At 55.0% G+C, this 26,740-nt stretch overlaps 1 protein-coding gene across 1 annotated transcript; it reads right to left on the bottom strand.

The window, feature by feature from the left end:
• Window positions 1-5,939: 5,939 nt before the first annotated feature.
• Window positions 5,940-11,979, bottom strand: LOC123369765 (perforin-1-like). Its single transcript, XM_045015710.1, has 3 exons — window positions 11,843-11,979; window positions 7,618-8,197; window positions 5,940-7,337 (listed from the first exon to the last, which is right to left on the bottom strand). The coding sequence occupies exons 2-3, from the start codon at window positions 8,142-8,144 to the stop codon at window positions 6,209-6,211; spliced, it is 1,656 nt and encodes a 551-aa protein (XP_044871645.1). The 5' UTR covers window positions 8,145-8,197; window positions 11,843-11,979; the 3' UTR covers window positions 5,940-6,208.
• Window positions 11,980-26,740: the final 14,761 nt, after the last annotated feature.

The following is a 26,740-nucleotide window of genomic DNA, read 5'->3' as shown; positions in this document are numbered from 1 at the left end:
GGCATGAGCCAGATTTTTGCTCTCCCTGTTAACCAGGCAGAGGATCAGGACGCCTGGGTTCTTGCCCCAGCCTTTTGTTTTAATTCTTAACCTCTACGCTGCAATGTGGAGCGACATTTCCCAGTTGCCGTGGCGATTGAATGTAACGTGGCCTGAGTTGTATTTTGTAATAAAAAGGATAAAGAAAACACCTTTAAAAAATGCCCCGTGTGTTGCAAAAGGTTTGATTCTCGTGCGATCGGTGTATGTGCCTCTGTGTGCAAAGCTTGTGCCCCAGCTGCCCTGCCCCAGAAGCAGCTGCATCTCCGCGCCGGGCGAGCCCACCTGGTGCGACGTCACCCTGCACCTGTTCCCAGCTGCCCCTCCCCAGAGGTGGAAGCATCTCAGTGCCTGGTGAGTACTCCGGGGTCATTGCTCACTGAAGTAACCTGAAACATCCACTCAGTGTGCAGCGGCAGTGAAAAAAGCGAACTGACTGCTGGGAATAATTAAGAAAAGGATAGAAAATATCTTGCCTCTATAAACCCATGGTACGTGCACACCTTGAATACTGCGTGCAGATGCGGTTGCCCCGTCTCAAAAAAGATCTATTGGAATTGGAAAAGGTTCAGAAAAGGGCAACAAAAATGATTAGGGGGCTGGCACGGCTTCTGTATGAGGAAAGATTAATAAGACTGGGACTTTTCAGCTTGGAAAAGAGACGACTAAGGGGAGATATGATTGAGGTCTATAAAATCATGACTGGTGTGGAGAAAGTACATAAAGTGTTGTTTACTCCTCATAACACAAGAACTTGGGGTCACCCAATGAAATTAACAGGCAGCAGGTTTAAAACAAACAAAAGGAGGTATTTCTTCACACAACACACAGTCACCCTGTGGAACTCCTTGCCAGAAGATGCTGTGAAGGCCAACACCATAACATGGTTCAAAAATCTAGATAAATTCATGGAGGACGGGTCCATCAATGGCTATTAGCCAGGATGGCCAGGGATGGTGTCACTAGTCTCTGTTTGCTAGAAGCTGGGAATGAGCGACTGGGGATGGATCACTTGATGATTTCCTGTTCTGTTCATTCCCTCTGGGGCACCTGGCACCGGCCACTGTTGGAAGACAGGACACTGGGCTAGATGGACCTTTGGTCTGACCGAGTATGGATGCTCTTATGTTCCTTATGTATAAATATCTCCTGTCTGTGTGTTCCATTCTATGCATCCGAAGAAGTGAGCTTTAGCTGACGAAAGCTCATGCTAAAATAAATTTGTTAGTCTTTAAGGTGCCACAAGTACTCCTGTTTTTCTTATGTTCCTAAAGTGCCTGCTGTAGTACAGTGGCCACCAGTACGGGGCGATGTTTCTCCATGCGTCTCCGGTCCTAAGTGGCTCCTTTCACATCCATTCCACAGCAGTAGGCTGGCTCGGTGTGCGAGTCTAGGGAGTGGTTCTCACAACACACTTTTTCGGTGGCCTCCAAGTGCCGACACCAACTTTTGCTGGTGGGCGCTCTGAGCCTTTTTTTGTATAATTCTTAATTAACTGTAGGGGAAACAAACACAATTGTGCATAGCTACACGGCCGCACCGCTGTCATTTATTTATGTAGGGTCTTGTTTGCAGACTCAATAAGGAAATTAATGTACAGCTCTCTCTTTTGGTGCCCTTGGCCCTGGCTGCCTCCCTCCCCCCCCTGATGGAACCCCCTGGGCCTGATGCTTCCCCCCCCCCCCACAGCTCCCTTCTGTGCCCTTTGACCATGGCACCCAGTAAGGTTGGCCCTGCTGAAACCCAGAGCTGCAGCCCCATGGCTGGATCCGGGGGGCGGAGCCCAGTAGCTGGGGGTGGGGGTGGGGGGAGGCAGGAGCCCACTGCCAGAGCCCCAAGGCTGAAGGAGGAGGAGTAAGACCACCCCTGGAACGGCACAGCTGGAGGGGGTGGGGGGATTAATGCCTGCCAGCGGAGACTCTGGCTGAAGCAGGAGGGGGGGGGGGGGCTGAAGCCAGACAGGAAGTGCTGAGCCCTGCCCCCCCAGCCCTTGGATGCTGCAGGGAGGGGGTGCTGCTTTGCCCCCACCCCCATACCTGCCCAGGCATTTGTCATGGCTGCAGGGAAAAAACCACGGTGGCCGCATTTGAGAAACACTGGTCTAAGAAGACTTTGTGACTATCCCCTCCCAGAGCTGGGGAGAGAACCCAGGAGTCCTGGCTTCCAGCCCCTCCCTGCTCTAACCAGCCCCCACTCCCCTCCCAGAGCTGGGGATAGAACCCAGGAGTCCTAGCTCCCAGCCACTGCCCTGCTCTAAGCACTAGACCCCACTCCCCTCCCAGAGCTGGGGATAGAACCCAGGAGTCCTGGCTCCCAGCCCCCACTCCCCTCCCAGAGCTGGGAGAGCCTGAGTGGGTTGGGGCTGGGGACCTTGGACTCCCGGCTAGAACTGGGCAAAAATGTTCACCAAAAATTGCAGATTCAAGCTGCTGGAGAAATGTCGTGAATTTGTGTCAATTTCAGCAAATTGTTGGTGTCTCTCCCCCCTCTCCCTGCCCCCCATGGTCAAGACAATCGAAATGTTTTGAAATTTCAATTCCGATCACAATCTCCTATTTTATTTCCCTTCCCCCCCCAACTCAAAGCGTTTAATTTGACCCACATGATTTCCCCCCCCCCCCCCAGCCGGAGGTTTCGGCCCAGCCAGCCAACTGAAAAAAACACCAGGTTTTCGTATCGCTCCCATCATTCAGCTGAAGGAGGATTGAGTGTATCGAACAGTAGTTCTCAAACTTTAGGGCTGGTGACCCCTTTCACACGGCGGGCCTTTGTGTGCGACCCCCCCCCCTTAGAAAGAGATAAAAACTTTTTTTAATTTAACACCCTTATCAATGCTGGAGGCAACTGGGATTTGGGATGCAGGCTGACAACTTGTGACCCCCCCCAATGTAATAACCACACAACCCCCTGAGGAGTCCTGACCCCCAGTATAGAAGGATCTGGGGGTGATAGTGGATCACAAATTGAATGAGTGGAGTGTGATGTAGTTGTGAACAAGGCTAATATCACAGGGGTGTATTAATAGGAGTAATAATAATTGGAGATATACCAATCTCCTAGAACTGGAAGGGACCTTGAAAGGTCATTGAGTCCAGCCCCATGCCTTCACTAGCAGGACCAAGTTTTGCCCCAGATCCCTAAGTGGCCCCCTCAAGGATTGAACTCACAACCCTGGGTTTAGCAGGCCAATGCTCAAACCACTGAGTTATCTCTCCCCCCTATTGGATGTAAGACACAGGAGGTGATTGTCCCACTCTAGTCGGCACTGGGGCGGCCTCAGCTGCAGGACTGTGTCCAGTTCTGGGCACCTTGCGGTAGGAAAACTGTGGGCGAATGGGAGCGAATCCAGAGGAGAGCAACAAAAATGAACAAAGGATTTAGAAAACTCGATCTAGGAGGAAAGATTTAAAAAAATCAGGCCCTGTTTAGCCTTGAGAAAAGGGTGGTGGTGGGGGGGACAGACCTGGGAACAGTCTTCAAAGATGTTCAGGGCTGTTATGAAGAGGACGGGGATCAATTGTTCTCCGTGTCCACTGACGATATGCCCAGAAGTAACAGGCTTCAGCTGCAGCCGGGGAGATTTAGGTTAGAGAGCAGGAAAAACTGGGATCAGCAGTGAAAAGGCCCCTTCCCTGCATTTCCACCTGGCGGTCACCAGTAGGGCCCTGTCTTCTCCCCGCAGGCCCAGCAGGGTCCCATAAGGATTTAGGAACCCAGCTCTGCCGTGATCCCTCCCTCATGGAGACAGAAGCCCAGTTTGAAGCAGGGAGCTTGGAGCTCAGGCAAGCTCCGCAGGCTCTGTCACCTGACAAGCGCCCCCAAAATCCAGCTGTGAGGATCAAACATCTGACTGGTGGGCGTCCCTAGCAGATAAAGCTGGATCCCGGGTCAGTGCTGGGAGCAGAGTCACGGGAGCAGCCCAGAGAGCAGATCCTGTCCTGGGAGCAGGGCTGCAGCAGCCAGAGCCGGAGGGGCCAGAGAAGCAGCCCGGGAGCTGGAGGCGGAGCAGCAGCAGCAGCGGTGCTGAGGCAAAGTGGAGCTGGAGCCGTCCGGAGCCAGGTGCGGGGAGCAGCTGGGGAGAGCGAGGGGGACCCTGGGCAGTGGGCCCAGCACAGGGAGACACCTCAGCCAAGAGGCTCGGCAGGCCAGGCTTGGGGGGGATCGTAACCCCAACGGGGCGGGGGCGACGCTGGGACGAAGGGTCCTGCCACCCAGAGCCTGGGAGCGTGTGGCCACCGCCAGAGCAAGTGTCCGACCCGCAGCGTCCCTGCCGCACAGGGGCCTGGGACCTACAAGGACCAGGCTGTGAACTGCCCGGACGTTCCAGAGACACTGTCTGTGATGTTCCCTGCCACAGAGTGGGGTGACGGGTTTTCCTTTAACCCAGTGGTCCCCAACCTTTTTGTCTGGTGGGCGCCAGACGAAGGACCGTGGCAGCGGTGGAGCATCCGCCGAATTTCTGCGGCGTTTCGGCGGGGACGCCTCTTGTTGACATCACTTTCCGCCGACAAGTGACGTCATCGAGAGGCGTCACCGCCGAAACGCCGCAGAAATTCAGCGGCATTTTGGCGGATGCTCGACCGCCGGCCAGGACACATTTAGATGCCCCCGCGGGCACCGCGTTGGGGACCCCTGCTTTAATCTTTCCCATTTTTCCTTATTCATTTTTTAAATTAATTGTTAATTAAACAACTTGTATTTGCTTTAAATTGTATGAAATGATCAGTGGGTCAGGGAGGTGCCCAGTGCAGAGAGAGCCCCCCGGAGTGGGGACACCCTAGCCCCTGTCCCAGGTGACCATAGCAGGGTTGGGGGTCGAGCCCCCCAGGAATCCTGGGCCCAGCCTTGTTGGGGTTACGAGGACTCTGCCAGACAGGAGAGTGGAAGGGGAGCCCTCGAGGGCAGGCAGGGCTCTGGGTAAAGGAAGGGGGAGTGAGGACTCAGATCCTTTCGCTCGCCCACTTCACCGGGGTAGCGCAGAAGCCAGGAAAGTTCCCCACCATAGCGGGACCAGCCCCCCGCTTACGTTTACAAGGGCTAAGCCTGGTCGGGAGATTCCCAGCCACCAGGGCGGCGCCAGAGCAGCAGCGAGCGGGGCCCCAAGAAGGCAGGGGAGGGCATTCCCCAGAGGAGGCACCAGGGGGCGCCAGATGTGGGCAAGTCCACCTATAACGGGGGTTCTCAAACTGGGGGTCGGGACCTCTCAGGGGGGTCGCGAGGTTATTACATGGGGTGGGGTTCACGAGCTGCCAGCCTCCACCCCAAACCTCGCTTTGCCTCCAGCATCTGTAATAGCGTTCAATGTAAAAAAGTGGTTTTAATTTGCGAGGGGTGGGGGTGGCACTCAGATTTTTTTTTTAATTTAATTTAATGTAATTTTTTTAAAATTTATTTTTAAAGTTGCTTAAATTTTTTGAGCGTGATAGTCTGTGGGTGGGTGGGGTGTTTGGGGCTTGTTTTATTTGGAGGTGGCTTCTTTGCAGCTGCTTTTTTGTATCGGGACTTCGGCACAAAGCGTAGGGTGACCCGATAGCAAGTGTGAAAAATCGGGACAGAGGAGTGGGGGTTGCTAGGCGCCTTTATAAGACAAAGCCCCGAATCTTGGGCCCGTCCCTATAAAATTGGGACATCTGGTCACCCTAACAAAGTCATGCTATAAAAATGGTGGCAGGCGCGGTGTGGGTGACTCCTGCCCGTCACCAGAATTTGAGAAGCCTCCACTCCCTGCTCCCGTTCAGTTACGAAAATCCCACCCACTCGACGCCTCCTATGCTGCATTTTCTCGTCCCGCGTGAAAGATGCTTTCACGGTTCCACACAGGAATGTCCCACGAAGCAACGGCGACCGCGGAGGGTGGCGAGCGAGAGGATGACCTCTTTTCTTAATAATGGACGTCCGCGCATGGTTATTAATTTTAATGTGTAACTTCATGTTGTAGGCAGCAAAACTAGAAGTACTAAAAAAATATAATGGAATTTGTATAACCCTCCCCCCCACCCCACACGTGCACACCTGTCTTCCTCTGAGATGGGTTGGGCTTGTTTTGGGCCTGGTTTCAAAGGCAGCAGAGGGTTCAAGCTGGGACCCCTGGTTTCGAATCCCAGCTCTGGGAGGGGAGTGGGGTCTAGTGGTTAGAGCAGGGGGGGCTGGGAGCCAGGATTCCTGGGTTCTATTCCCAGCTCTGGGAGGGGAGTGGGGTCTGTTGGGTTAGAGAAGAGGGGACTGGGAGCTGGGACTCCTGGGTTCTATCCCCTGAGCCTCTCGCAGGCACGTACTCATGGCATTTGTTGCCCTCCAGGTTGGGCCCGCACTCCAGCGTGTAGTAAAACTCCAACTGGCCATGTGCAAGTTTGCAGGTGAGCATGATGTTCTTGCCGACCTTGAGGTAGGTGTAGCAGCCGCCCAGGAAGTCGTCGCCCAATACGTCCTTGTCCCACACCTCCATTTCCAGTTTGGGCCGCTCTGGCAGTGTCACCGCCCCGAAGTCCAGGTCCTCTCCCCAGATGGGGTCGTTATCATCCTTAATGCGGGCTGTCTGCAGCTGCTGGCCTTGGAACAAGAACCTGACGTAGGCATCGGTGTCGGTCACCATGTCTCCCGACAGGTCTTTGCCCCGCAGCACATGGATCTTCAGCCGGGCCGTGCCCCGCTTGAGTGAGCAGCACATGGAGTCGGTGAGGGGGTTGCCGTAGCAGTAGCATTTGCAGGGGTCCCAGGGGTCGGCCTGGCCCCCCTCTGGGCAGCTTCGAGGGCAACTCCTCCTCCGTCCCCGCTCAGCCACATACTCCTTCACTGCCTGCCTCAGCGCCTCCTGCCTGGGGTCGCCTGCTCTCACCAAGGTGTGGATGGGCGTCAGGGAGTAGGAGACCAGGTCGGGGCTGGCTTTCAGGCTCCCGCTCCAGGTCGAGAAGGAGCTGGCGTTTTGCTCGGTGGAGAAGAGCTGCTTGGAGAAGCTGTTGCCACCCGTCACCTGGATGCGCTTCTCCATGTAGGGCGCCTGGGAGCTCCCCCTGCCCTCGCTGCCCTGGTGGCTGGTCTGACTCAGGCCCAGGTCCTGCAAGAACTGTGAGCCCAGGCACGCCTTGATTTCGGTGGCTGTCAGCCCGTCCAGCACTGCCCGGCAGGTCGGGATGGCCGTCAGCTGCCGCACGCGCCCCCCCAGGTCTGCCTGGCTCACATAGTGGGTGCCGTACGTGGCCAGGAAGGGCCGGTATGTGGCTGAGTCGTAGCTGGGTGGGAGGCTTCTCAAGGCCCTGGAGAACTGGGGCATCAGTGGGGGGTCTTGGGTGAGACTCAACCTGCCCAGAGGGGAAAGAGAGAGGAGTTAGGAGCCAACCAGAGAGACTCCCGGCACCTTCCCCTGAGCAAAGTGGCCCCACTTCCCCAGAGCTCACTCCGTGGGTTCCCTGGCAGGTGGGGCGCAGTAGGAGGCGCTCTCCTCTTGCAGTCAGTGCTACCCCATTACCCCGCTGCAGCAGTAGGGGGCGCTGGGCTGCACAGAGCAGGGTGGCGGGGGCAGCAGGGAACAACGTGCTGCCGGGAGCAGGGTGGGGCAGGGGCCTAGCCTGGGATTCTCACCTGTAATACACACACGGCATCTCGTGGCGTATGAACATGTACTTGTCCTGCAGCTCCTTCTGGTAAGCATAGCTGGTGAGCCGGGATTTGGACCCTGCCAAGGCCGGGCCCTGGGAATCCTCTGGCAGCTCCAGCTCTGACATCCAGTCGTTGTTCACATCCCACGCCAGTGCCCGGCCCACAGCCGCGGCTGATTCTTCCACTGAGCTGCTGAGCTCCCAGCTGCACGAGATGTTGACCCTCCAGTCCACCACGGCCAGTGGCAGCCTCTGGTGCTGCCTCCCCTGCAGCCGGTTCTCGCACAGGGTGCAGGCGCCATTTGGGCGGCGCCACAGGCTGGTGTCCACCACATCCGCCCCCGTCCACTCCAGAGTGGTCACGTCGATGCCCTCCCCCACCAAGCTGTACCCGGGCACGAAGGTCATGGTCTCCTTGCACTCCTCAGCTGTGCCGGTGTAGCAGTCGGGGGAGACTCCAGGGAGAAGGAAGAGGAGGAGCAGAGGGATGAACACACCGGATCTCGCCATGGCTGGTGCGATGGTGCCCCCTACCTGGGAGCGGATTTCGGTCTCTGAGCCTCCTTTGAGGGAGAGAAACAGAGAGAGGCTTCATTAACAACAATCAAGTGGCAGGCAGTTCCACAGGCACAACACATCCTAGCAGCATCCCAGAAGCCTGCAAGCTGCTATGACCCTCCCTGGCTCTGAGAGAAGAGCTCTCCAACAACCTGTGCTATAGCCTGCCTGCCCCATTGCCCGCTGATTTTGAAGGAGAGTTGCTGCTGGGTGTGGGCAGCACAGGGCCTAGGACACATTCAACCTGGCAGTTCTGATTCTGTCCACTAGGGGGCAGTTGATTTAGTTGTGTGTAGTTGGGACATGAGACACATGGGTGAATATTTATCATTCCTTCCAATAGATAGCTGGGTGGATAAGCACCTGTGTAAACCCCCGCTCCCCACCCCACCCCCAAGCTGAATCTCCCCTCATTGTGCTGGGAACTGAATCCCCCATGTGAGCTGCAGGCAGTAGGGTGACCTTCCTGAAATACTCACAGCCCCGTTCCCTCCAGCAGGAAGAGAGAGAGAGAGAGAGAGAAGAGTGCACACCCGCATGAGGGTCCTCAATTCCCTTCAAGTCTTGCCTCCTAAATCGCTGTATGTGCCAGGCTTCTTCGCCTGGCACTGAGATGCAGCCAGCTCTGGGGAGGGGCAGCTGGGGAACAACCAGACAATTATATTGTCCAGAGACAGCTCATTCGTCGCTGAGTTGCAGCCACCTCTGGGGTGCGGCAGTGGGGGAACAGCCACCCAGAGAGCTCTGGGGAGCACTGGCATGGGTACTGGGGTATGGTGATGTCCCCACACCTACACAGCCTGCTGCTCCCCAGCACGTCCACCAGGCTCCCCTGCCCCCCTGGTTACCTGTCTGCAGCAAAGCACAGGGCTCCTGTGTGGGGATCACAGCAGCTTGGCTGGAGCGGCTGCATTTCCAGGGAATGCCCTGATGCAGATGTCAGCTGGATCAGAGAGCAGGGAGCTGAGCTCTCCTGAGCTCCCTGTGTTCATCAGTTGGGAGGCAGGGCAGGCAGAAAGAGGGACCTCTGCCTACAGCAACCCTCCAGTAATGAATCCAGCAGGATCAGCGGGAGCGAGGGGGGCTGGCTGAGGGGAAGGGCCAGATCCTGACATAAGTGATCCAATTGTAAATCTGGAGTGGGGTCAGGCAGCTAGAGAGGGGAGCCAGGACTCCTGTGTTCTCTCCCTAGCTCAAGGAGGGAAGTGGAGGCTAGTGGTTAGAGCAGGGGGGCTGGGAGCCAGGACTCCTGGGTTCTCTTCCTAGCTCTGGGAGGGGAGTGGGGTCTAAGTCTGGACTTCTGGGTGCTTTCCCTGGCTCTGGGAGTGGAGCAGGACCTAGTGGCTAGAGCAGGGGGTAGTGGTGGGAGCTGGAAGCCCGGACTCCTGGATTCTTTTATTTGCTCTGGGAGTGGAATTGGGTCTAGGCGTTAGAGCGGGGGAAGGGCTGGGATTCTATCCCCAGCTCTGGGAGGGGAGTGGGGTCTAAGGGTCAGAAGGGACGGGGGGACACGGAGCCAAGAGGGATTAAACATTAGCAGACTAACTAGCCCATGTTCAACATATTAGCCCATGTTAGAGACATATTAGGAGATAATGATCGTGTTTTTTGTGTGTTTACCTATATACTGTTAGAGATTGACAGTGTAACCAAATGGTTCCTGTCTGTCACTATATTCTGTTAATTCAGAGATCCAAAGGAGATGTTAACATTTAGATCAACTGTAAATGGAGTAACATCTCTGTCTTCATTCCTCTTTGAAGTATGCAGGTAATTACTTGTAAATGGCGGGAGGTGGGCAGTTGCGTTATGTTAATCCATGCAGTTAATTAGAAAGAGAAGCTCTTACTTCAAAGCCACGAACTATAAAAGAACTCTTGGGCCCTGATCCTGTAATCTCAGATCTGCTTAAGCTTCATGGGGGAAGTTTGATTCGCAAGATTGAGGTCTCCAGCTCCAGTCTGGATCACCCTGATTTCGGACATTGGCCTGTCTTTTTGGGACGATAACCTGATGAACAGATTCAGGAAAGGACTCTTTGCAATTCTAAACCTCACCATCTTTACTATGAAACTGACCTAAGAACTCTGTTCATAGCTGGCTGGATAATGATCTTTTAACCAATCCCCTCTCTTTTGTTTTTTAATAAAGTTAAGTTTAGTTCACAAGAGTTGGCTGTAAGTGCATTTGTGTAAGAACTGAAATATTCACTGAACTGGTGGGGAATGTGTCCAGTATTTTTATATGATGAGCAAGATTTTCAGTAATCCTTATCATATTTCACTTGGCTGTCTGGATTGCAGCCCAAGGCTGGTTCTTTAAGAGAGCTGAGTAACCAGTAAGTTATTGCAGACGCTGTTTTGTTGCTGGCTTGGTGAATCTAAGTATTAGAAGAACCACCAGGTTTGGAGATTGTCTGCCCCATTCTTTGCAGTTTGCCCAGATTAAGAAATATCAGGGTGCCCCCCCCCGAGATCCCAGTCACGGGGCTGGGAGCCAGGACTCTTGGATTCTACTGAGAGCCAAGAACTTGCTGGGGAGCCAGTCTGTGTGGGTGATGGGTCGCCCCAGGGGATGTGTGTTGCCTGCTGCCCCCCTCTGCTCTCAGGACAGGATGTGGGGCGGGGTGGGACACCAGGAAGGGAGACAAGGGGTCAGGGCGAGTGGCAGGATTTAGTCACAGGGTGGGTCTGAGTCCCTCTCTCGACCCCTCTGGCCATGCCAGGATCTGTGGGCGACCTGAGCCCCCTACTTGTGTTTGTTCCAGGAACTGTGGGCATCGAGTCCCCCTCTTAATTTCATTTGGTGACCCCTAGTTCTTGTGCTACGAGAAGGAGTAAACAACACGTCCTTATCTACTTTCTCTACACCAGTCATGACTTTATAGACCTCAATCATATCTCCCCTTGGCCGTCTCTTTTCCAAGCTGAAAAGTTCCAGTCTCATTAATCTCTCCTCATACGGAAGCCGTTCCAGACCCCTCATCATTTTTTTTGCCCTTTTCTGATCCTTTTCCAATTCCAATAGATCTTTTTTGAGATGGGGCGACCACAGCTGCACGCAGTATTCAAGATGTGGGCGTACCAGGGATTTACATAGAGGCAAGATGATATTTTCTGTCCTATTATCTCTCCCTTTCTTAATGATTCCCAGCATTCTGTTGGCTTTTTTCACTGCCGCTGCACATTGAGTGGCTGTTTTCAGAGAACTCTCCACAGTGACTCCACGATCTCTTTCTTGAGTGGTAACAGCGGCCACACCCTCTCCCTGCCCCCAGGCATGTGCTGGGATCTGGGGGGGCAGGAAGGAATTATTCATTGGGCAGGGTGAGGGGAGCTGGGGGGCAAGAGGGAGGGGGGAAGAAATGGGGGAGGGGCACTTGGGGTAGAATGGGGGCCAAGGAGGGGATCAGGGGTTAGTGGGGGGCTGAGGGGCTTCCACGCAGCGAGACACCCTGGGGCAGCGGAGTCAGCTCTGCAGTTCCTTTACCCTCCTCAGCCGCTCTGCCCGGGCACCGAGGCACCAGCTCGGGAAGTGGGGTCAGATCCTGGAGGCGGATCTCCCTGCTCTGCCCTGCAAGAACTCAGGATTTCGCCCCAGGGTTTCTCTTCTACATTTCAAAAGTTTTGCAATAACTAAACAGCACCTACCTTGTCTGTGCCAGAAGCTGGAGTGATCCCAGCTCCTAAAGAGGCCTCTGGTCACCTGGGTTTAGCTTGTGCCATATAAATACCGTCACAGGCGCTGGCTTCTGGTTTTCCCCAGGGCTGCTCCTCCCCCTTCCCTGAGGCCCCGCCTGAACTGCACCCCCTGTCCGGAGCTCCCTCTCTCCTCCCTCTGCCCGTCTGGGCAAAGGCACAGCCTGACCTCACACCTCTCCCAGCACCCCCGGGGGAGCCCCCTGCCCTCGCACCATTCCTGGGGACTGAGTCTCCACCGTACCCCTCTCTCCTCTGATGCTGGGGCCGGGGAAGCCCAATCCACTCCCCTGCCCGCCCCGCCGATCTCAGAGCCGGGGGAAGCCCCTGCCCACCCAGGCCGGCCCAGAGCTCGGCAGTCCCGGGCTGTCATGTTTCCTGGGCTGTGCGGGGTCCAAGCACGGGGTGAGGAGGCAGGGCAGGGACGCTACAGTCACCCCCAGGACTGCCACCCCTGTGCCAAGTGCATAAAGTGACAGCAGCTGCCCCTTCCTGTGCCCCACTCCCTGCCCTCTTATCATCTCTTCCCACCCCCACTCCGCCCCCTCCCAAGGCCGGCACCCCCCCCCCCCCAGCCACTGTCCTCCCTCCCCCAAGGGCCCTGCCCGCCAGGGCTGCCTGACTTACCTAGTGGGTGCCCGACGTGGCCAGGAAGGGCTGATAGGCGGAGGAGTGGTAGCTGGCTGGCAGGAGATGCAGGGCCTGGGGGAAGTGGGGTGGCAGTGGGGGCTTTGGGGGGGCTTTGGGGTTCCTTAACCTTTCCAGAGGGAAAAGAGAGAGGAATTAGGAGCCAGAGACCTCCCCTGGCTTCCCTGGGGCAGGGGGGTCTGTGGTGGGCGCTCTCCCCTTGCCCTAGAGCCGCACTAGGGGGCGCTGATCTCCAGAGAAGAGGGCGGGGGGCTCGGAGGAGGATGCCGTGCTGCAGGGGGCGCTGCAGGGGATTCTCACCTGTCGTACACACAGGACACCTCGTGATGCACGAATATGAACTTGGCCTGTGCGCCTTCAGGTAGGCGAAGCTGGTGAGCCGGGATCGGGAACGCCCAGGGCCAGGAATGGGGACTCGTCTGACAGCTCCAGCTCCAACTTCCAGTCATTGTTCACATCCGACCCCATTGCCTGGGCTACGTCCATGGCTGACTCGTCCACCGAGCTGCTGAGGCCCCGTTGCACCAGCTGTGCACCCTCCAGTCCACCATGGCCAGCGGCAGCCTCTGCTGCTGCCTTCCCTGCAGCGGGTTCTGGCATAGGCTGCAGGGACTGTTCAGGCCGCCCCACAGGCTGGTGTCCACCCAGCATGGTCACGTCGATGGCCTCCCCCGCCAGGCTGTACTCAGGCAGAGAGAGGAGCGGGGGCGGGTAACCCTGGGAGCGAATGGACGCCTGAGAAGGGCTGTCACACTGAATGGGGTTCCCCCCAGGGACCGCACGGGGCCAAGAGTGGGCACAACCTGTGAGTCCGTGACACCCGCGAGGTGCTCTGGGATGGACTCCCAATGGTCAGCGCGGGCAGCCAGGACTGGCAGGGGTTGCCTCTCACTCTGGCTGAGTTCTCAGAAGCCCTTTGTCTCATGCCCACTGATCCATCTCCAGGCATGGAGAGACTGACCGTGGAATTCGCCACGTGTTCTGGGACGTCCTCGGCCTGGACCTTGCCATAGTCTGGGACGAGTCCGTAGGGAGCAGAGTGCTACCCCTGTCATGCAGGCGAGCCGTGCCCACCTCTGAGGGGACCTCTGCATCACAACCTTTGGAACCGGTGTCCTGTCTCACTCCTCAGTGTACCCTACACGGTCATAGCTAAGGCCATTTGACTGTGATTGGCAACTGACCCGGGCCCCCACGCTTTGTGGGGCCCCGCGTTCAGGGGGATGTGTTATGCTTATAAGAAGCACCCAGGATCCTTTTCAGGGGGTAAGGCAGTACGCTACGTTTACTAAGAATACCGTAGTAAAGCAGCTAGCATATGCTCACATAAAAACACACACACACATTCAGACACACATGCACTGTCCCTCCAGTCGATGTTATAGGTACCAGTCTGCAGCTCGGACTAATGTAATGGCCAGTTAGTTTCACTTATCTTCTAACACACACATCCCTCATTCACACATAAAACAGGACTGATTTACTCAGAAACAGTATGAACATTTAAGCAGGAACATCGAGTTACAATTTAAAGAAAACAATCATCACACTCTTCTGCTTCTTTCACAAAGCTAACTTTGAACCTGTAAGAAAGTGGTGACTACAAGGGTCTGTTCCTGCCTTGAAATCAGCTTCAGACACAAGATTCTGGCTGATGCATCTTTACCAAGGGCACACTAGGCCGTTCCTTCCTGCTTTCAGAAAGGGTGGCTGGGTGGGTACTTCAAATTATAATTACAAGATACATCAATGCATTGAATACATACGACATTATTTAGTATCCTTCATTATAACTAATTCATACCTAAACTAAAATAGGATTTTTCTAGTACAGATTTGGGGTCCAGGGTGGCCTGGTGCTGGTAGCAGCGAGTGACCTGGCCCCAGCCCACCCCACGCTGCTGGCTCCTGGTGTCACTCAGGGGAGGGGGTGGAAGCCAGAAAGAGGCAGGGTGGAGGTTTCGGGGGAGGGGTGGATTGGGGACGGGGTGGGGTGGATCAGGGGTGGGAAGAGGCAGGGCAGGGGCTTGGGACAAGAGGTGGAGTGGGGGTGGGGCCTGGAGTGGAGGGGGGTTGTTCTGGGCCCTGTACCTCCCCTAGGGACGGCCCTGGTGACTGGTGTCCGCACTGGTGGGCTCGGGGACCTCCTTGAGTTTGTGTGTAGAGATGGTCTGTCGTTCGCCCTCCTGTCCCTGAGAAGGAGAAGGCGTTCGACAGGGTGGACTATGGGTATCTCCTGGGCACTCTGCGGGAGTTCGAGTTTGAGACACTGTTTGTGGGTTTCCTCCAGGTGCTCTGCGCCTCCGTGGAGTGCTTGGTCAGGCTCAACTGGTCCCTGACTGAACCGGTCACCTGCCAGGCCAGCTGCACACTCTGGCCATTGAGTCCTTCCTCCATCTGCTCCGGAGGACGAGCCGGAGTTTTCTGTGGTCCTGTCAGAATATGCCGCCAACGTGCTGTTCGTGGTGCAGGACCCAGGCTCCCTGGTGCGGTTGGAGGCCTGCCAGGCTGTCTAATCAGCAGCCTCCTCCTCCCAGGTCAACTGAGTCAGGAGCTCTGACCTGGTGGTCAGGGACAGGTGGCAGGCGAGCTCCCTCCCACCCGCGCTTCAGGCCATCCAGTAGAGCACGGGTCTGCTACCCCCTCTGAGCATTCACCTTTCCTCCACCCATCCCTCTCCATCGGAGAACAGGCAGGATTTGGAGAGCAGGGTGGCTGAGCGCCTGTGGAGGTGAACCGGACTGTTCCGGTCCCTCTTCCTGTGGCGGAAACCACTGGTGCTCAACCAGCTAGTCCTGTCCCTGCTCTGGCCCCGGCTCAACACCCTGAGCCTGGCCCTGGATTTCCTGGCCCAGCTCCAGAAGGTAGCACTGGAGTTTCAGTCTCCCCAGAGGAAGGACAGGGCCTGGTCTGCCTCTGCATCCAAGTCCAAGTCTTCCACCTCCAGGCTCTTTGTTGGCACACGACTTCCTCTGCTTCCCCCTTGGGCTCCGGTACGACCGGCAGCTCCTTTTTCTCCATCCAAGGGGTCTGCAACCTGGTGCACGTGAGGTAAACATGCGCCAGAGTCTCCCTCATGCCAGAAGAGGGCAGGTGCCGGGGATAGGTGTGAAATGTCCAAGTACCTTCATGGAGCCATCAGCTGATGTTCCTGGCGGGCCGCAGAACCCGGTGGAATAAAGCTGGCTCCCCGGGGCTCCTCACCCTCAAGAGATGGCACAAGGTGCTGCCGCTGCGTATTGGGGTGGGACACGAGGGTGAGCAAATGGAACGTGTGGAGCACGAGTGTGTACAAATGTTTCCTTCGTGTGATTCAGAAATGAACCGGCTGCAGATTATGGAGCCTTCTCATGTTGTGAGAGGCAGTGGGTTGGGAGGCAGGGGGTTCACGGGGCAGAGGCCTGATAACAAGGTCCAGAGGGCAGGGGAGAGGGGCGGACGGGGAGCTCCCGCTCACAGATCCTACTCAAGGAAAGCCATGGAGGCGGGCGGTAAGGCTGCCCTCACCTCCGGGAGTACACGCCGGGAGGTATGAGGGGTGGAGAGCCCCATGAAACGTCCAAGCGCCAGGGAATCCATCCAGTCCCGTCCTGTCCCCCGCTCGTAGTGCAGGAGGTCTCTGATCCTGGTGCTTCCTGCCAGGGCCAGCCTCCAGCGCTCTGAGGGAGACCCCGCTACCCCTACACCTAGCTGGGGATTGTGCAGCAAGAGCTTCACGAAGACACCTATCCCCTCAGTGGCTGCGACAAACCTAGATGTTGGCACCAGTCAGAGCCGTCCCGTCCATAGGCTGGTCTGGGGCAACTGGCCGGGCCCTGTGCTTTGGGGGGCATGTGGGGCCCAGGGCAGCCTAGAGGGTTAATGTGGGGGGGGGGTGGCCTGGCACCGGCAGCAGGGGTCACGCCCGCCTCCTCATCAGCATCACTCGGAGGAGGGGACTTGGGGGAGGGGGTGGAGTGGGGCAGAGCAGGGGTGAGGGTTTAGGGGAAGGGGTGGAGCAGGGACAGGAAGGGGCAGGGTGGAGGGGGAGGTTGTCCCAGGCCTTGTACCCCCCTAGGGACGGCCCTAGAGGCATGGCCCTGTAACCTCCTGCTCCTGTTTGATCATTTGTTTTCCCCTGAATTTAGTTGAACTTTGGGCTTTGTTAGTGGTTTCTCCCCCTGAGCAGGCGCAGGAGCCTTCAGTTGTGGGTGGATGGGCGAGCACCCTCCCCCCTGCCCAGGCCGTTGATAGGTGGGTTTGCTTTGTACCATGGAGAAAAAGAGCCAATAGGAAACTGGAACTAAAAGTTTTTTAGGGACGCTGGCTCCCAGCCTTTACTTTACATTTACCAGAAATCACGCAGAGCACAAAGTGGGGGAAAGGTCGGCAGCCTTCCCCTCCCAGCCCGGGCCCCCGGCGCGCGGCCGGACAGCAGAAGGGAAGCGTGTTTGATACTAGGGCGGCATCCTACAGGTGGCCCATTCGCATCTCTGTGTAACTGTCCAGGTCGGTGAGAATTGCTCGGCCCGACACGCTCTGGAAGTGATGGCCATGGGTAGGAGAAAGTCAGATCCCTCAGGGGTGGGTGGGCACCAGGGCGTGTGAGCCCAGGCCGGGGCTGGCTTTGAGGCGCTGCAGCCAGGCCAAGAAAGCTCCAGCCCATGTCAGGGGCTCTGTGTGCCCCCCTCCCCAAGCCAGTGGCTGTGTTTCCTAGGGCACTGACATTTTAAATGCCATAGGAACACGGGGGAAAAGATGGCTGAGTCCTTTTGAGATGCTGGCAGGGGTTAATCTGGCCGCAGGATGAGGCACTGACTGAGTTAGGGGGATGGAGAATGGGGTTTTTCCCCTATAAGGGTCGTCAGCTCCTATCTTAACCCAACAGCCACACGCCATTCCTCACCCAAGGATGTGTGAGATGCAGCTGCCTCTGGGGTGGAGCGGAGGGGACCTGTCAGGGCAGGGCCATTTCCTTCCCATTTCAAAGGGGACCTTGCAGTCCACATAAAAGTCTCCGGCCTCAGGTGGAGCCAGGACTGGGCTGAAGACACAGGGAGGATGGTGTGGCCAGATGAGTCACTGGTAAGCATGTGAGCAGAGGAGGCACCAGGATGTGGCCAGAAGCAGACAGCCCTCCGCAGCTCCCACCCCTCCCAGTGGAGTGTACGAGAATCAAGACCACAGAGGGCAACACAGCTTTGGGGGAAGAGGCCTATCAGAGCAGGCCTGCTGAGCCCTGTGCAAAGAGAAACAACAATCAGCTGGATTGTTTGACAGGTGGGGAAACTGAGGCACAGAGAGGTCAGGCCTAGATCACTGTCAGGGAGCCAGTGATAGAACCCAGGAGTCCTGGCTCCCAGCCTCCCCTGCTCTAACCCACCAGACCCCAGTCCCCTCCCAGAGCCCGGAACAGAACCCTAGTAGGTAAAACCTGTGTGGCCTCGTGTGAGAGACACAGAAGGAAGGACACTGGGAACCTTTGCAATGGAAACTGGGCCATGGGACCTTTACTGTACCCATCGGCCATATTCCCTTTCCTGCCTGGCCCCAGAGCTGAGGGGCTGGTTGGAAAGGGACATCGGGCCTTTCCCCTCTAGGGGTGCCAGCTTCACTCCATCCCCAGGGCAGGGGCGTGGCAGGCTCAGGTGGGTGAGAGTGGGACATGGGGCCTTTCCCCTGTAGGGCGCAACAGACCCCGGTCTCCCCCACCACAGCCAGCCCCTGCCCAGGTGTCCCCCACGCAGTCACCTTCCACCCTGGCCCCCTGCTGGCTGGCTCAGGAAAGTGGATTATGGGATTCGGGGCCGTTCCCATCAAGGGGCCGCTTCTCTGATCCAGCCCCAGGTTGGGGGGGAATTTAACTTGTATTTTTGTAAGGGACCCCCTGTCTGACACACTGCTTTTCTTCTAGCTGGAACAAACTGTCCTCTGGGGGGAAAGGAGACATGGGTGGACCTGCAGGGGATGTTGCTGTTGCTGGGAAAGGTCTCCCAGAAGACCCAACAAGATGAACACACCTGAAAGGGGATGGAAAAGACCAGCAGAGAGAGCAAAATTCAGTTGTTGACTGACTCTTGTAGCCTCATAGCTGGAGAAACAAGGCCCCAGACCCCACCCTGACCAGCCACTTCAAGGCCCGGCAAACTTTTCCCAGCAATGGGCCATTTCCGTAGCCAATTTTGATTGGACGTATTCCTGGAGGGGTCTTCACATGACATCATCTTTGCGAAAAATGAAGCCAGGGCCAGCTGAGCCAGACTCTTCTCAAAGGAAAGCGAAAAGAGCGAGAGAAAGAGGCGAGAGAAGAAAGAAGAGGGGGAAGGAAAAGACGAGCACAAGGGAGGGGGAGTGAGCAGGAAGTCCACGTCTCACCTCCCGGGCCGTGAATGGGATTTAGCCAAAGCCAGCGGAGGTGGCAACGTCACCTGGGTCCCTCTGTCTGGCCTGATCCCAGCTGAGCTCCAAGGCCCTGGACAATGAAGCCCCAGTGATGTCATGGCAGTTGGGTCCCCAACCCTCCAGGACCCCCCTAGAACCTCCAGGAATGAAGGATTAATTTTCATAAAAAATTAAAAGTCTTGTGGTGAAACCTCCACGAAAACGGCCAACCAGAATCGGCCACCCTGCCTGGTGCAGTGCAGGAGACAATACAGGTGGCTGCCACTATGGTGAAACTTGCTGCCATCTGTCCATCCGGCCTCTTCATCGCCACCCCAGAGTTCTCTCCAAAAGGGGGCAGTGGCCAAGCTAGTCCCTCCGCTCCTGGTTTTGTCGACCAATCAGGCCTCCAATTTTATTATCTGCTAGGGACTTCCTCCATTCAGATAACGTTTGATCCCGGCAGCGTGCTCTGTGGATATATAGCTGGAGTTGGGAGGGGGCGTTTGTCACGTTACCTACCAGCTCTGTGTTCTTGGGAAACCAGGGCACAGTATCCAGCCTGTCTGACTCAGGAAGGACCTTCCCCCCCCCACCTCTGCTTGAATCCAAACTACTCAGAAGAAAGACTTACAAAAAGCAATGAAATGGCAGGGGGAGACACACCTAAGCCCCTCCGGACAAGGGTGACAGGATTAAGGCAACTCCCCTAGTCTCATTTGCATCAAAGATGGGGCATGGAGGCACCTCCATTAGCGCACAGAATGGAGAACAGAAATTCCAAGGCAAGAACCACACTGAACTCTGGGACCAGAAAAGCAGGGAAGCACTGCATTATGGGGGATTTCTGCTCCAGATGTTGATGACCCCACGCCTGCGCACACCCAGCTCAGTAGTTATCAGACCAACTCTAGTAATAAATCCTCTATTGGTATCCAATATACTGAAGCTGCCCAATGGCATTGTGAGCTCCCTCGAAGGGACACCGCCCATAGCCGGGAATGATCAGTTCTTATTGTCTAGCCTGAACAAAACAGCTTTGAAATACTCCCTTAAATCATCAGTTTACCCACCAAGAAATCTAGTGTCTCCCTTGAACCATTGCTCTTTTTCTACAACAACCCCCCCCCTCCGCATACACGCTCAAGTGAGTGTTCTGATGCCTGGATCCAAAATCTGCATCTGTTACATTGGGACTTTATCTTCTCCTGACTGATGGTTCTGGGGGCTCTGCTTGTCTCCAGTGCTCCAGACCCACAGCTACTACCACCACCTGGGAAACCCAATCGATTCAAGCTTCACGAAGAGCTGAGCACCCCACCCTCAGTCTCTCTTGAGTGTTTTTGGCTTCCCCATTCTCTCTGCAGTAACTCTCCTCGTACCTAAGCTAAAGAGCCCTGTGTGATGGGTTGAGTCACAGAAACCCCCTTGGGGCTGCCACCTGATGTGCTGAGGCTACCTCTGAGCCCGTTTTCCCTGCCAGCTTGGGACTTCAGTACCCTGCCTGGTTGAGCCAGACACGCTAGCCTGCTGCAAAGCCAGACCTAGGTCTGAACCACGTCCCACAAAGCTGCAGGCTTAACTGAAAACAGCTTAAGACGTTCTCCTGTCTCCAGCACCCAGACACCAAGCCCCCAGTGGGATCCAAACCCCCAAATAAATCAGTTTTACTCTGTATAAAGTTTATACGGGGTCAACTCATAAATTGTCCACTCTCTATAACACTGAAAGGGAGATATGCACAGCTGTTTGCTCCCTCAGGGATTAATTACTTACTTTGGGGTAATTAATAAGGAAAAGTGATTTTATTAAATATAAAAAGTAGGATTTAAGTGGTTCCAAGGAATAACAGACAGAACAAAGTAAGTTAAGCGAAATGAAACAAACACACAAGTCTAAGCCTAATACATTAAGAAACTGATTACAGGTAATATCTCACCCTCAGAGATGTTCCAATGAGCTTCTTTCACAGACTAGATTCCTTTCTAGTCTGGGCCCAATCCTTTCCCCTAGTACAGTCCTTCTTCCAGCTCAGGTGGTAGCTAGAAGATTTCTCATAACTACAGCCCCTTTGTTCTCTTCCACCTCTTCATATAGCTTTGAACAAGGCAGGAATCTCTGTGTCTCTGGGTCCCCACCCCTCCTTCTAAATGGAAAAGCACCAGGTTTAAGATGGATTTCAGTAGCAGGTGACATGGTCACATGTCCTGTGAGACCCCAAGCCTTCATTCTTCCCTGGCTTGACTCACAGGAAGTCTTGCAAGTAAACAGAGCCATCTACAGTCAATTTTCCTGGTTGATGGGAGCTATCAAGATTCAAAACCACCGTTAATGGCCCACATGTTGCATAATTGCAATAGAACCTCAGAGTTATATTTAATATTTCTAGTTTCAGATACAAGAATGATACATTCATGCAAGTAGGATGAACACACTGTAGATTATAAGCTTTGTAGTGATGCCTTAGAAGAAACCTTTTGCATGAAGCATATTCCAGTTACATTATATTCACACTTATTAGCCTATTTTCATAAAATCATATGGAGTGCAATGTCACACCCTGCAGCGCCGAGAAATCCTGTGGAGTTTGCTCATCAAGTGGGTTACTACCAAAATAATTGTAACGTAAAAGTGGGGAAAGGGATTTGCTGAACCTGGGGCATATGAGGGTCACAGCTTGAAAGTGCTTCTCAGCCCAACCTACTGAGTCAAGGGACATATAAGGGGTCAACTTGGGAGTGCTCATAGACACGCTCTGTTAATGTGTGTGTGAGTTCAGACTGGGTTTCTGTCTCCATGAGAGAGAGATGAGGGCAGCGCTGGATAAGGTACAGGTTTGTCAATCCTTATCGGACCCTGCTGGGCCTACGGGGAGAAGACAGGGCCTTACCAAGCGACAGCCAGGTAGAAATGAGGGGAAGGGGTGTTTACTGTGCTGTGCTGATTCCAGTTTTTCGTGCTATCTAACCTAAATCTCTCTGGCTGCAGATTAAACTGTTTGCTTCTTGCTCTGCTTTCAGTGGTCAATGAGAACAATTGATCCCTGTCCTCTTTATCCCAGCCGTGAACATATTTAAAGACTGTTCTCAAGTCTTTTCTGAAGACTAAACATGGTCAGATTTGTAACCTTTCCTCACAGGTCAGGTTTCTAAACCTTTCTCACTTTTGTTGCTCTCCTCTGGACTCTCTCCAGTGTGTCCACATCTTTCCTAAAGTGCAGCTCCCAGAACACAGTTCTCCTGTGAAGGCCTCACCAGTTTCATGTAGAGCAGGACAATTACCTCCCACATCTTATGTACAAGACTCCTGGTTCTGCATACCAGAAAATTCACTTTTTTCTCCCCCGCATCATAGTCTTGACTCATATTCAATTTGCGATTCACTGTAGCCTCCAGGTCCTTCCCAACACTCAATCCTCCTCAAACTGAATGATTGGAGTGATGTGAAAACTTGATTTTCATGCAGTTGGCTGGCTGTGCAAAAACTCGGGGGGGGGGATTTCATTTTGGGTGAACCTGAAAAGAAAGAAAAATTAGTTGTTTGGCAAAGTGAAAACACAGGAAAAAAATCATGTTGGGTCAAATGAAATACTTCGATGTGGAGGTAAAAATAAAATAGAAGCTTTTGACTGGAATTGAAGTATCAAAATGTTTCAAGATTTTGGACCATTTTAGGGACGGGGACGAAAAGAATTTATAGAAATTGAAACAAATTTGTAAAATTTCTCTGTCAAGTTGAATCTGCATTTAAAATAAAAAAATTGAAAAACGTTGCCCAGTTCAGGCCGGGAGTCTGAGCTCCCCAGCCCCGGCTCACCCGGGTTCTATCCCAGCTCTGGGAGGGGAGTGGGGCCAAGTGGGTCAGAGCGAGGGTGGGGGACGGGCTGGAGCCAGGACTCCTGAGTTTTGTGGCTGGCTTTGGGAGGGGATAATCATAAAGCCTCCCTAGGTGCCTACACTGAGTCAGACTACAGGACATACAGAAGGAACTGATGTTACAGGAGCAGCTTCCGGGGACTGGAGATGCATGGAGAAGCATCGCCACCTACTGGTGAATATTAAATTTTATTAAAGCTAATGTTTAAAATCAAATTTGCACTAGTTAAAGAAGAAGGTGCTGCACATCTGGCGTCAGGCTTGAGTTATGAGAGATTACATGTATTGGTTACAAGGTTCACAAGGTACATACATATCACATAATCAGTATAGACCCAGATTGGGAAGCATACTACCAGGGGCGGCTCCAGACCCCAGCACGCCAAGCGCATGCTTGGGGCGGCATGCCGCGGGGGGTGCTCTGCTGGTCGCCGGGAGGGCGGCGGGTGGCTCTGGTGGACCTCCTGCGGGAGGTCCACCGGAGCCGCAGGACCAGCAACTGGCAGAGTGCCCCCAGCGTGCCGCTGTGCTTGGGGCGGTGAAATGACTAGAGCCGCCCCTGCATACTACAGCAGGCCTAACAGGAGGCACATTCAAGTTACTTCAGTGATGAAAGACCCTGAAATACTCACCCAGCACTAAGATGCAGCCACCTCTAGGGAGAGGCAACTGGGGAACAGCCACAAGGTGATGTCACACCAGGATGGCTTACCCAGTGCTGAGATGCAGCTACCTCTGGGGCAGAGCACCTGGGGAACAATCTTTGCACACAGGAAGCCACATGCGCCGATCACATGAGAATCAAACCTTTTGCAACATGGGACATTTTTAAAAGTGCTTTATTTATCAATAGTTTTTACAAAATACAAGTCAGGCCAGGTTTCATTCAATCACCAAAGCAACTGGAAAAGCCACTCCACATTTCAGCGTAGAGGTTAAGAATGCAGGATGCCGGAGGGGAGTGGGGGCTGGTGGGATGGAGCAGGGAGGGCTTTGAGCTATGACTCTTGGGTTTTATTCCCAGCTCAAGGAGGGGAGTGGAGTTGAGTTGGTTGGAGCAGGGGATGCTGGGACTGATGTAAACCTGGGTTCTATCCCTGCCTCAGGGAGGTTCAGTTGGGTTTAGAGGGGAGAGAAGGGAGCTGACCCAGTCCCTTACTCTTTCGGCAGCCGACAGCAGTGTGGTGTTGGACATAGAACAGGAGCAGATGCTGGAAAGCGGTCAGACGGAGGTGTTTGTCTCTAATGTGAGTACCAGGGGTGGGGGGACGATGGGGGGCAGGGTATGTCCAGGAATTAAAGATTAATCTTTCAGTAAAGATTCTGTCCCCAGATGAAACCTCCAGGAATGCGGCCAACCAGAATCGAGAACCTTACCTGGTGGAGTCCAGGAGACAGTACAGGTGGCTGCCCTGATGGTGAAACTTGCTCCCATCTGTCCACCCGGCCTCTTCATCGCCACCCCAGAGTTCTCTCCAAAGGGAGCAGTGGCCAAAATAACCCCAGCTCCTGATTTTGTCCACGAATCCAGCTTCATTTCCAAGCCCTCAGATTCAATCCGTTCATTCCCAGTTCCAGTCTCCTTCTGAATCATGCGGATCCAAGCCAGGAGGTGTCGCCAGGAACCACCGGAAGGAGACTAGGCCTGGCTCACCCAGCCGCGGCTGCCCTCACGGAAGCTAGGCGAAAGCAAGGGATCAGGACACGTGCCGAGGTTCCATGGGTGAAAAGCTTAATATCTGCCATAGCGATTTACGGCTAAACCCTGCCGCGCCTGCAGCTGATGGAGGAACAACGGGGGTGTCTGCTGGCGGGCAGCCAGTCCCAGCGCCTGGCCCACTTTGGACCCAGTGAAATTCTGTTCCAGCTTTATCTGCTAGGGACACCCACCAGTAAGATAACGTTTGAGCCCTGCAAAGGAGAGCTGGTCAACCCAGCGGTGACGGAACCTCTGACGCGAGCTCTGAGCACCTGGCATTAGGCTGGGATTCTGTCTCTGCAAGAGGGATCAGGGCAGAGCTATGTGAGGAGCCAGTTCATCAATCCTCATTGGCCCTTGCTGGGCCTGCGGGGAGAAGACAGGGCCCTACAAGGCGACAGCAGGGTAGAAATGCAGGGAAGGGGCCTTTCCTGCTCTCTTCTAACCTAAATCTCCCTTCCTGCTGATTAACCCCGTTACTTCTCGTCCTACCTGAACTGTGGATCCTCGTCCTCTTTATACCAGCCCTGAACACATTTAAAGACTGTTCTCGAGCCCCCCTTCTTTTCTCAAGACTAAATATGTCCAGATATTTAACCTTCCTGCACAGGGGGTCTCTGACCTCCTTGTCTCTCCACTCCCGAGCCAAGTTGTGTCTCACCCACGGCAGCATGAGCCAAGTGTTGGCTTTCTCCATTAACATAGAAGGGGGTCAGGACTCCTGGGTTCTCTCCCCACCTCTGGGAGGGAAGTGGGTGTTGGTGGGTCAGAGCAGGGGGGGCTGGGAGCCAGGACTCCTGGGTTCTACGCCGAGCGCTTTATTTTAATTCTTAATCTCTAAGCTGCAATGTGGAGTGACATTTCCCAGTTGCCGTGGCGCCTGAAAGAAACATGGCCCTTCTGGTGTGACGTCACCATGCACCTGTTCCCCAGCTGCCCCTCCCCAGAGGCTGCTGGGGAACAGGTGCAGTTGAGTGAACACCCTCTCAGTGCTGGGTGAACACTTTGGGATCTATCATCACTGAAGTAACCTGAATGTGTCTCCTGTTAGTCCTGCTGAGTACAGTATCCACCAGTCGGCAGTGATACTTCTCCAGGCATCTCCAGTCCCTGGAGAAAAGCTGTAACTTTGGGAGTTTAATACCAGCCTGGAGTGACCAGTATTAATTTTTGGTGTCCTTGCAGGCCCCCACCTTCTGCACTCGAAGTGCCGGAGTGGGGATCAGCTTTGACAGGTCTTCTGGGAGCTGTAGGAACCCCAGCAGCTCTGGCTCATCTCGACCCACTTGTCCTCTCCCCGCCCCGGATGGTTCCTTATGAAAACTCAAGGTAAAGTACCCCCCAAACCTGGGGCTGGATCAGAAGCACCCCCTTGACAGGAAAGGCCCCGAATCCCATAACCCATCTGCCCAAGCCGGCCAGAAGAGGGCCGGGGTGGGAGGTGACTGTGTGGGGGATGCCTGGGCAGTTGGTAGCTGTGGTGGGGAAGGGTGGAGTTTGGTGCCCCCTAGAGGGGAAAGGCCCCATGGCCCGTTCCCCACCCATCTGAGCCAGTCAGTCCCCTGCCCTAGGGCTGGAGTGGAGCCGGCACCCCCTAAGGGGGAATGGCCCTGTGTCCTGTTCCCAATGAGCCCCCCGGCTCTGGGGCCGGCTGGGAATGGGGGTATCGCTACTGGTACAGTAAAGGGCTCCACAGACTATTTTCCATTGCAAAGGCTCCCAGTGTCCTTCCTTCTTCTGTGTCTGCTGTACAAGGCCCCACAGATTTAACCCACTAGAGTTCCCTCCTCAGCTCAGGGAGGGGACTGGGGTCTAGTGGGTAGGGGGATGGAAGCCAGGACTCCTGGGTTCTATTCTACTCCCTGACCTTGGCGTACCCCCACCCTTTCCCTGCCTCAGTTTCCCCACCTGTTAAACAATCCAGCTGATGTTTGTTTCTCTTTGCACAGGGCTCAGCCTGCTCTGATGGGCCTCTGCCTCAAAGCTCTGTTGACCTCTGTGGTCTTGATTCTCCTACTCTCCTCTGGGAGGGGTGGGAGCTGTGGAGGGCTGTCTGCTGGGGGGGCTTCTGGCCACATCTTGCTGCCGCCTCTTCTCAGACGCTTACTGGCAGCCCGTGAGTCATGTGGCCACAAAGAGTCAAGCCCCAGGAGCCCCCAGCATCCTGCCTGCGTCTGCAGCCCAGCCCCAGCCCCTGCACAACCTGTGCCTGGGGGCTTTGATGTGGACTGGATATTGGGCTAGATGGACCTTTGGTCTGACCCAGTC

This window comes from Mauremys mutica, chromosome 4, assembly GCF_020497125.1.
Source record: "Mauremys mutica isolate MM-2020 ecotype Southern chromosome 4, ASM2049712v1, whole genome shotgun sequence".
NCBI lineage: Eukaryota > Metazoa > Chordata > Testudines > Geoemydidae > Mauremys > Mauremys mutica.
This window is presented reverse-complemented; position numbering and strand designations above follow the sequence as displayed.